Source organism: Mesoplodon mirus, assembly GCF_964341445.2.
Source record: "Mesoplodon mirus genome assembly, chromosome: 8".
NCBI classification, from domain to species: Eukaryota; Metazoa; Chordata; class Mammalia; order Artiodactyla; family Ziphiidae; genus Mesoplodon; species Mesoplodon mirus.
In genome coordinates, this window is record NC_138984.1 from 19218314 (window position 1) to 19227753 (window position 9440).

Here is a 9440-nt window from a genome sequence, read left to right on the forward strand (position 1 = left end):
TCACCGCTGCGATAGCCCTAACTAGTGAAACCGAGACAAACTGCCGGGTCACGAACAGCCCAGGACTGTTTCTTGCCTCCCTCGATAGCTTGTATTTCCCCTTTTTGGGTTTGGGGAAAATTATACCCTATTTGTCCAAACCCCCTCTAGCATAGGGAGTCAGGGGGCTGCGCATGGTTCTGACCACATCTGCAGTCAAACCTGGTTGTGGCTGTCCCTGCTCTGACTTAAAACCGCCAAACTGGGCTTTACTCTCTATGTTATAGGGCCTTGTACTTTTGGCATTCACCTTCACACACGTTGTGATCCTTGACAGCAATTACTCACCAGTGAAAAGTGAGACTCAAGGGAGACTCCAATTTCCCCCAGTGCCTGTTCAGGGGTGGGGAGGTCGGTGGGATGGGCAAACCGTCACCCCCCACTGTCACTGGAGAATTTCCTCTACACCCCTTCCCCCATGGACATTTGGCCCAACCTGACCACCCTGTTCACTCACTCATTCGAGAATTTTATTGAGCACCTACTATGTGTCCAGCACTGTGCTAGGTTGGAGGATAACAACTGAAAATGAGACTGACACAGCCCCTGTCCCTTTATTTTTATTTTTTATTTTATTTTATTATTATTTTTTTTTTTTGCGGTACGCGGGCCTCTCACTGTTGTGGCCTCTCCCATTGCGGAGCACAGGCTCCAGACGCGCAGGCTCAGCGGCCATGGCTCACGGGCCCAGCTGCTCCGCAGCATGTGGGATCTTCCCGGACCGGGGCATGAACCCACGTCCCCTGCATCGGCAGGCGGACTCTGAACCACTGCGCCACCAGGGAGGCTCCCCCCTGCCCCTTTAAATGGAGCTTACAGTCTAGTACAAAAGGAAACACTCAGTACAGCCATACACAAAAGATGAAAAAGACAACTTTATAGAGTAATAAATGCTAAAAAGAAAATAGGGTGATGTGATGGACAGTAAATACCAGGAACAGCATCACCCAGGTGGTATAAAAGGAGCCAGAATGCCAAGATCTTGTGACTAAGATGCTCCAGGTAACAGGAGCAACAAATGCAAAGGCTCTGAGGCTGGAGTGAGCTTGGCAGTTGGGAGAAAGCATAGAAGCCAGCATAACTAGACTTCCGGATTTGGGGCAGCTGCATCTGGCCTGTGAGCCCTTTTAGTCACAGGAGGTTGGGTGGCAAGAGCACTGGCTTTGGAGTCAAAAGGTCTAAATTCTAATCTTGCTCTGACACTAGCTAGCCATGTGGACTTGGAAAAGGCCCTGTACCTCCCAAGCCTCAATTTCCACATTTGTTCACCGAAACCTACCACTTTGGACTGTTGAGTCTAAAAGAGAAGCACTTGGTTCATGGGAACAACAAAATATTAGTTTCCTTCTTCCTCACCCCTCTGCTTCTGCTGGAATACCCCCTCCATTAAGGAACACTCTCAATTTTACCAGAAGCCTTTGTGTCTCCTTGACAGCCATGATGGTTAGGAAATTCTGTTGCAAGTTGTGAGGAAATTTCCTCCCTAGAACTTTCCTGGGGCCCCAAGCCTTTCCCCCTAAATTTCTCCCTCCCCACACCCTACCTTCCCCCTCCCCCCACCGTACAAGGCAGTGGGATTGGGGGTAAGAGCCTAAGATCTATAGTCAAAACGGAAACCCAGGTTCACACCTCAGCTGGGCCGCTTCTCAGCTGTGACACCTCCCCGACTGCGTTCCGGTATCCTTCTGGGCCGCAGGATCATCTGTGAAACGCAAGGCAATAACACCGCCTGCCTCAACTGGTCGGTGCTACAATTAGCTGAGATCACGCACGTAAAAGCTCTGAGTAGAGGGTCTGGCCCGAACTAGGCGCTCAATAATCAGCTGCTAGATCTCAGGCTGACGTCGTGGCCGGAGGCCCCAAAACTGGGAGCTCTGTCTGGTGGCTGGGAACGCCACGGTTCCGGCCGCGCTGAAGTTGAGATGTTCTTCCTATGTGCGGTAGCGAGCCACTCCCTGAACGCTTTGCAAATCCGTGCCTTCCCTTGGGCGGTTTATGTTTCCTGCACTCAGCGCCGCCTTGCGGCGAGTCCTGGTCATCGCCTCTTCTCAGCACCTCTGCGCGAGAAAACTTCGGGAGCTCGGCACCGGGTCCGGGGACACGATCTTGGGAGGAAACGGGCCGCGATGGCCTACCCTCCAGGGAAAAGAGGGCTGAGGGTCGTGAGGAAAGTCTCTTATGGGGAACCTTGTCTACTTCCTCCCTAGCGTCGCCCCAAAGAGAGGCCTCGACCTCTAAAGAAAAGGAGTTTAGACGCTGGGAAGAACTTCCGCATCTCGAGCCAGGAAAGCGCGGTTTTAGCGGGGTGGCCACCGGGGGGCCTGGTACCTCTATCCCTGAAGGTCTCGGCCTGGCTCAGGCCCCCCAAAAAGAAAAAGCGGAGTCAGCCTCGGCTGTGGCGAGCGCCGGACATGTGTCTCAGCACTTTCTATTGTAATCCCCGAGGGCTGGGGCCAGGTCAGCGGTTGCGGGAGAGGCCGCGGCTCCCCTGGGGACACCAGAGCTGACCGCAGCTTGCCCGCTGACTCAGCTCCCCCCACCCCAGCGGGAGAGGGTGCGGAGAGGGGGCGAGGCCTGGTATAAAGCCCCTCACGCCCAGCTCGCGCGCAGCCTCTCCGCTTCCGTCAGTACCGCGCTCACCCACCCGGTGAATACTCGGTGCTGGGGCGCGGTCTCTTCGGGCGGGGGAGGGCGAGATGGGGAAAAGCCGCTGGCAGCCAGGGTCCAGCCCGCGGTCCTTCACCTCCCATCGGGGTTGGGCGGGGTTGGGCGGGCCTGGGAGGGGAGTGGGCTCTCGGGACGCTGAGCGCTTGGTCCCGTCCCTGTCTGCAGCGGCATGAGCAGCGCCCCCGCGCAGGGCCCAGCGCCCGCCAGCCTCACGCTTTGGGATGAGGAGGACTTTCAGGGCCGCCGCTGCCGCCTGCTGAGTGACTGCACCAACATCGGCGAGCGCGTAGGCCTGCGCCGGGTGCGCTCGGTCAAGGTGGAAAATGGCGCGTGAGTGATGCCTCGGCGCGGTTGGGCTGGGTTGGGGGGCGCCAGGTTCCCCTGGCGCAAGCTCCGAGACTGGGTCCCAGTCCTCCATTCCCCAGACTGTATGTAAGCCCTGACTGAGAGGGACCCAGCAATATGGAACATATCTAGGCTTCCTCAAAACTCCCCACCTGCCCCAAAACAAATCATGAGAAAGATTGTATCCGCGTGTGAGCTAAAGGGATAAAGGCGAGAAGCGACCCTTTGCGGGACTCCGTGGGGCCAGCCTGAACCCTGAAGGGGTTCCCAGTGTAATGCTGTCCCTTCCAAAGTTAGATGGCTCTAAGCTTCGTTTAGCAAAAGAAGCCAAATCCCTTCCGCCCGCCCCTCCCTGGTCTCCTAGATACTGGGGCCCTCAAGAAAGCTGAGGCCCCTGAGCTATTGCAGTTTGTTGCTATCACAGGTTGCTACCGCAGGTTAGGGGGGGTTCCTACACCTACCTTTGCAGGGGCCAAAATCCTTGCGGTAGGAGTTCTTGGTCGGGTGATCTTCGTAGACTGGAAAATTCCTTCCAGCCTGGGGGCCCTGAGCTGGAAGCCTGGACCCCTCAAACCCCAGATAGCAGCCAGATTAGGGTCTTTAGCCTCTAGAGGGGAGGGGTTGTCTTGTGATGGGTGTGTTAAGGGAAAGGCCTTGGGTGGAGACAAAGATCGGTTCTGTAGCAAGCAAGGGGGAGGGGAGGAATGAATGAGGCTGAGGCAGATGCCTCGCAGCTTCCATTATCTTTCCCCAGGTGGGTGGCCTTCGAGTACCCCGACTTCCAGGGACAGCAGTTCATTCTGGAGAAAGGTGACTATCCTCGCTGGAGTGCCTGGAGCGGCAGTGGCGGCCACCACAGCGACCAGCTGCTGTCCTTCAGGCCAGTGATCTGCGCGGTGAGCACAGCCCTCCCCCTCCTCCTCTGCATCCTAGCTCCTAGCTCCAGGCCCTGACCCCACCACAGCACCTGGAAAGACCGTCCACTCACTGTACGGGGGGTGTAAACACAACTCCTAGATGGGTAGGAGGGGCATTACTTCCCAGAACCAGAGAGGTCTCAGAAATTTTGGAACAGGGCCTAAGCCAGGCATCGGAAATCAGCACCACGGACAGCCCCCCGATACCGTGCCCCTGTCTTGAGCCCCGTTCCTCACCCCCATTCGTCCACATGTCCGCACGTGTCAGCGAGCGCTTCTGTTGTCGCACAGCACTGTGAGGTGGGGTGACTGCTCTTACCCTCACACATAGGTGTGGAAATGGGGCTCAGAGGGCAAAGTGATCTGACCCTGGTCACACAGGTTAACGTGAGAACTCAATCAGGGATCAAGGCTGACAAGGGGTTAGTCTCTGTGTGTATGTTTGGGGGGAAGGGGTTGGTAATGAATCAAATACACTGGAGGGGAGGATCTCAATTCCCATTTCTGCTGATTTATCTACCTTACTGGTGAGGCTGGGGCTGTGTGGTGGAGGACAGAAAGCAGGTGCTGACTCAGCCCAGTTTCTCCATCCCAGGAGGCCAAGGAGCCCTGCAGGGGGAAGGCCCTGGGACAATGGGAGCCCAGACTCAACAAACGCTGATGCCCCGGCCTTACGTTCTGACTTTGCTCTCCACCCTTCTCTGGGTCTTACCCTATGAGAGGCTATGCCCAGGGTGCTGGGCAGGGGATTGATAGTCAATGCTTCCTTAGGGAAACTGTCTTGCTTAGTGGACCAGATTTCCCTCAGGACCTCTGATTTTCCTCCTGCAAAACATGTCCATGTCAAAAGATGCTCTCTGGGCTTCCCTGGTGGCGCAGTGGTTGAGGGTCTGCCTGCTGATGCAGGGGACGCGGGTTCGTGCCCCGGTCCAGGAAGATCCCACATGCCGCGGAGCGGCTGGGCCCGTGAGCCATGGCCGCTGAGCCTGTGTGTCCGGAGCCTGTGCACCGCAACGGGAGAGGCCACAACAGTGAGAGGCCCGCGTACCGCAAAAAAAAAAAAAAAAAAAAAAAAGATGCTCTCTATCCCTCACCTCGAAGTGTCTCTGGGAACACCCCCCTCAGTCTCACCACCTCAATCCAAAGCCATAGAAGGGACCAGGCTGGGGACCTCTGAGCATCCCAACTTCCCAGACTGATATGGAGCTGATGGAGTGAACTCTGGGTGTGTTTATGGACCCTGTGTCTTTACAGCTTATGCTGGGCAGAGTGTTGGGGGAGTCGGGCTGAGAATGTATCCTCTTTGGAGGGCCTGACCTGTCCACCCCTACCTTCTTGTGCCTCAGAACCACAGTGACAGCCGCGTGACACTGTTTGAGGGGGAAAACTTCCAGGGCTGCAAGTTTGAACTCAATGATGACTACCCATCCCTGCCTTCCATGGGCTGGGCCAGCAAGGATGTGGGTTCCCTCAAAGTCAGCTCTGGAGCGTGAGTCCTGGGACTGGAACAAGGAAGAAGAGCAGGGAGGCAATGGGGACCAGGGAGGAGGGTGGGGAAAAGTGATGGGGGTGCTAAGAGACACAATAAAGAGAGACACTGGGGGCTAGGGGACAGGGGGAGTGAGGTCATGGGAGACTGAGAGGCAAGGGGAAGTGAGATGATGGAGACAGACTGGGAGGGATGGGGCAGGTAATAGGAGAATGAGTCGGGGGAAATGTGGGGTAGAGGAAGGGATTGAAAACATGGGTGAGGGGGCAATGGAGGGTGGGAATAGGAGACAAGATGAAGGTGTTAGGAAGACCTGGAGCAGTGGACAGGGCAGGGAGAGATCCATGTAGGGAAAACAGAAGCCATGGTTTTGGAGCTGGGGATTGGGAGCTGAGAAAGGAGGACCAGCCATGGAGGACATCAGTGGGGGTGGGGGCAGAGCCTACTTACCACCCCTGTGCCTTCACTCGCCTAGGTGGGTGGCCTACCAGTACCCAGGCTACCGGGGCTACCAGTATGTACTGGAGCAGGACCGCCACAGTGGGGAGTTCCGTAACTACAGTGAATTCGGCACGCAGGCCCACACTGGGCAGCTGCAGTCCATTCGGAGAGTCCAGCACTAAGCTCCACAGCCCCGGCGCCTCCCCTGAAGACCCTCAATAAAGGCTCCTGAACCTGCCTGCCCCTCTTGCCTCCTTTTTGGTGTCTTGTTTTGCAATTTCCATCCTTATCCTTCTGAGGGTCCCTCTCTGCCAACCCTCCCCTCCCCTCTGGCTCCAGGACCCTTGACTATGGAGAATACACTGGCTTAGGATGTATGTGGCTGATGGGTCTAAGATGGAAATGCTGGTAAGAATCCTGGGGATCCTGTTAAATGCAACCAGCCCCACACCTCTCCTTGGTAAAGGCCTATCAGCTTGAACCAGGGGTACCGCTAGCCCATATAGTTCCTTTGCCATCCTCTCGTTTGGGCGCACATAGCTCCACGGCAGGGCTCATAGCTGAATTTCAACCTTCACGCACCCCCTGGGCCAGGCACCAGCATTCAGGGCAGGACCTCCTTAACTCTGTGCAGGAGCCCTGCTGGGTTCCTCTCTGACCCCCACCCCTACCTTTTCGAGCCTTTATCTTCACCCTGGCTCCCTATCCAGCCTAAGGGAAGCTTGCACCCATTTCCCAGCTTTGTAGAATCTCCGCCTTATAGAGGAGCAAGGGTGTGAGAGGGGTAATTGCTGGGAGGTCCCACTGCCTCCTAGAGGAGATGTCCCCTCTCTGAGCCAAGCCCTAGACCCTTTGAATAACAATCCCTCGTGGTATTGAGCTCCAGCATTTATTGTACAAAGCATTTGCATACCTTGCCTCTCAGCTGTCTCAAACAACTCCCTCTTCATTCTTCCTCTTCCTCCCCGCTCTTCAGAGGACTAGTGAGCTGGAGAGGCCACCCCTGAGCCACTGACCACAGTGAGCCTGGGTTCTGGGGCAGGTGGTAGAAGCCCACAGCCATGGTGGGGTTGAATGTGGCTGCAGCCATCAGAGTCCGTGGCACCAATGTGGCTTCTTTCCAGCCCCCTCTTTGGCTCAGTTTATGATAATCTCACCCACATAGGCAGGGCCTTCAAGGTCCTTGGGAGGCCCTTCATCCTGTCTCTTAGGGATGCTTGAGTTTTCAAGCCCCTGGTGGACCTATGCATGGGGAGGGGTGGCCCAGATCATTGCCCCAGCCCAGGGGAGTCAAAGCAATGTTGGAGAAAAGTCAGATTTGGACCTGGGCATTTCCCAGGGGCCCAGCTGTGCACAGTCAGGCATCTGCTCCCTTGGGAAGAGTCCTGGACCAGAAGTCAGAACACCCGGGACCCAGTCACATAGCATCCCCCAGCCTCAATTCCCTCACCTGTAAACCGGGGCTATTGAGTCCTGCCTTGTCTCTCTCACAGGGTTGTTGTGAGGATTCAAGGAGAACTGCCTGAAAATGCTTGTGGTTCAGAAAAGAACTAGGGCACTTACCATAGGACCTCCCTTCCCTGCCTCTCCCCATGGATCTCCGGGTTGGGTCAGGGGACCAAGGACAGAGTTCTAGGTGGGGTATGAATTCTGCTTTATACCTAGATGGGTTCTGAAGTCCATCGCCCCTGTCACATTTGATCCTCCTAATAGCTTCCATTCTTCATCCATTTCACCAATGAAGAAACTGGAGCTCCTCTGAGAGGGAGAAGCCTTGAGGTCATCCACTTAATTGGTGACAAAGCCAGGACCTGAACACAGGGCTCCAGACCCCAAATCCAGGCTGTTAACCGGAGGCTGACCTGAGCTGTGGCCGAAAGCCTCAGGCCTCAGCAGAGCCCCAAACCTTTGTGGGCTCCAGAGGAGCCTGGGGTTCCTGTGTGGTCACAGGCTCCTAACTGTCCCCTTGGGGGCATGGTAATAGTAACAACAGCTAAATATATGGAGCTTTGTCTGAGCACTCAGCATGTGTTATATAAGCCTAATAATTCTGTATGGTTGGTACTATAATCCCCATTTTACAGATGAAGAGACTAAGGTACAGAGGTTATGTAACTTCCCCAAAAGCCACGCAACTAGGAAATGGGGGATCTGGAGTTGAGCCCAGACCCAGACAAACTGGCCTCAGAGCCCAGCAGCCCATCTCCGCACTGCCTGTATTGGGGGCAGGCAGTGGGCAAAGGGAGATCTGGTAACTACCATCAGCTGAGCTGCCCTCCCTCCAGGAAGGTCCATGGTTACTAGGACCACCCAGCGAGATGCTTTCAGGAACTGGCAGTGTGACCCTGACCAGGGCACGCTCTGTCTCTAGGTCTCAGTGTCCCCACCTGTACAATGAAGGAGTTGGGGGAGCTGATATTTGTTGCAGCCTTTGCCAGCATCGACCTTCTAGGTTTTCTTAGACCCACGGGTCCAACACTGCTCCCCACATCAGCAAATAAGGAGGGGGTGCGCAGAGGCCAGGCTGGGCCTGAGTGTTTTCACCTTCCTACCGTCCTTCTATTCTGGGCAGGCTGATGGTCTGCAGAGCACGGTGGGGCTCACACCCAGCCAGGCGGGAGGAGGATGGCAGGGAAGCTGCCTGGACTCGCTCATTGGCTGCACTCAGCCAAAGGCCAACGGGGACAGAGGAGGTCATCTCCTTTCCATTGGTGCAGCCAAGATCCAGGTGAGGTAGGCATATGCCCCTCACTCCCTCACAAACTCTTCCCAGAGCCCACCTACCCCTCAGTCCCTGAGTCCTCAGTGAGGTGGGGGTGAGGGCAGAGCCTGAGCTGTTGATCCTTCATCAGCTTGGAGCTGGGATGTCCAGATAGACGCCCACTCTAAGCGCCTCTCCCTTCTGCCTCAGCCTTCCACTCAGAGCATTAGTGGGTGAAACTTGCTGCCTCCCGTTCCTCATTTTCTATCTGGGGAAGTGATAAGAAAGCAGGAAGGAGCGGGAGTGAGACCTCGGCTGGACCCCCAAGACCCTCTGCTCCCTCAAAGCCCTGAGTTTTGTCCCTAGGGAGCATCCCAACCACTCATCTTTCCCCCACCAGATTCCACCTCCACATCCTGAAGCCTCCACCCCTGTCCCTTTAGGATCCTCTAGGGTCCTGGGACACCCCCCATTTTCCCCTAGACTCACCTCCCACACTCCTCCTTGGTTCCTTCTGATTTTTATACCCTCCCCCAGCAAGGAGGAACACCCCAGGAGTTACAGCAAGTGAAGAATGCAAGAGGCCCCACAGAAACCCCTCCCCCAGCTGGACTTCCCAGCCATCCTCAGTCAGGCAACCCAGGACCAGGGATCCTGCAGAAAACCTGCCCACTTCCATCCAAGTGCCCTGAAGGCCCAGGCCTCCTCACTTCCTGAAGTCAAGCAGTGGGAGAGAAAGGCCTTGAGATTACCAGTTCTGACCGGAGTCACCAGGTGCTGCATGGCCGCAGGTGGGCTCCTGTCCCAGAGACTCATCTTCAGCCAGCATCCATCCTTAGTG

At 56.0% G+C, this 9440-nt stretch overlaps 1 protein-coding gene across 1 annotated transcript; it reads left to right on the plus strand.

Moving 5' to 3' along the window:
• Window positions 1-2875: 2875 nt before the first annotated feature.
• Window positions 2876-6080, plus strand: CRYBA2 (crystallin beta A2; the record flags this gene model as incomplete). Its single annotated transcript, XM_082630852.1, has 4 exons — window positions 2876-3036; window positions 3806-3947; window positions 5315-5457; window positions 5933-6080. The coding sequence occupies 4 exons, from the start codon at window positions 2876-2878 to the stop codon at window positions 6078-6080; spliced, it is 594 nt and encodes a 197-aa protein (XP_082486978.1).
• Between the last annotated feature and the right edge of the window lie 3360 nt (window positions 6081-9440).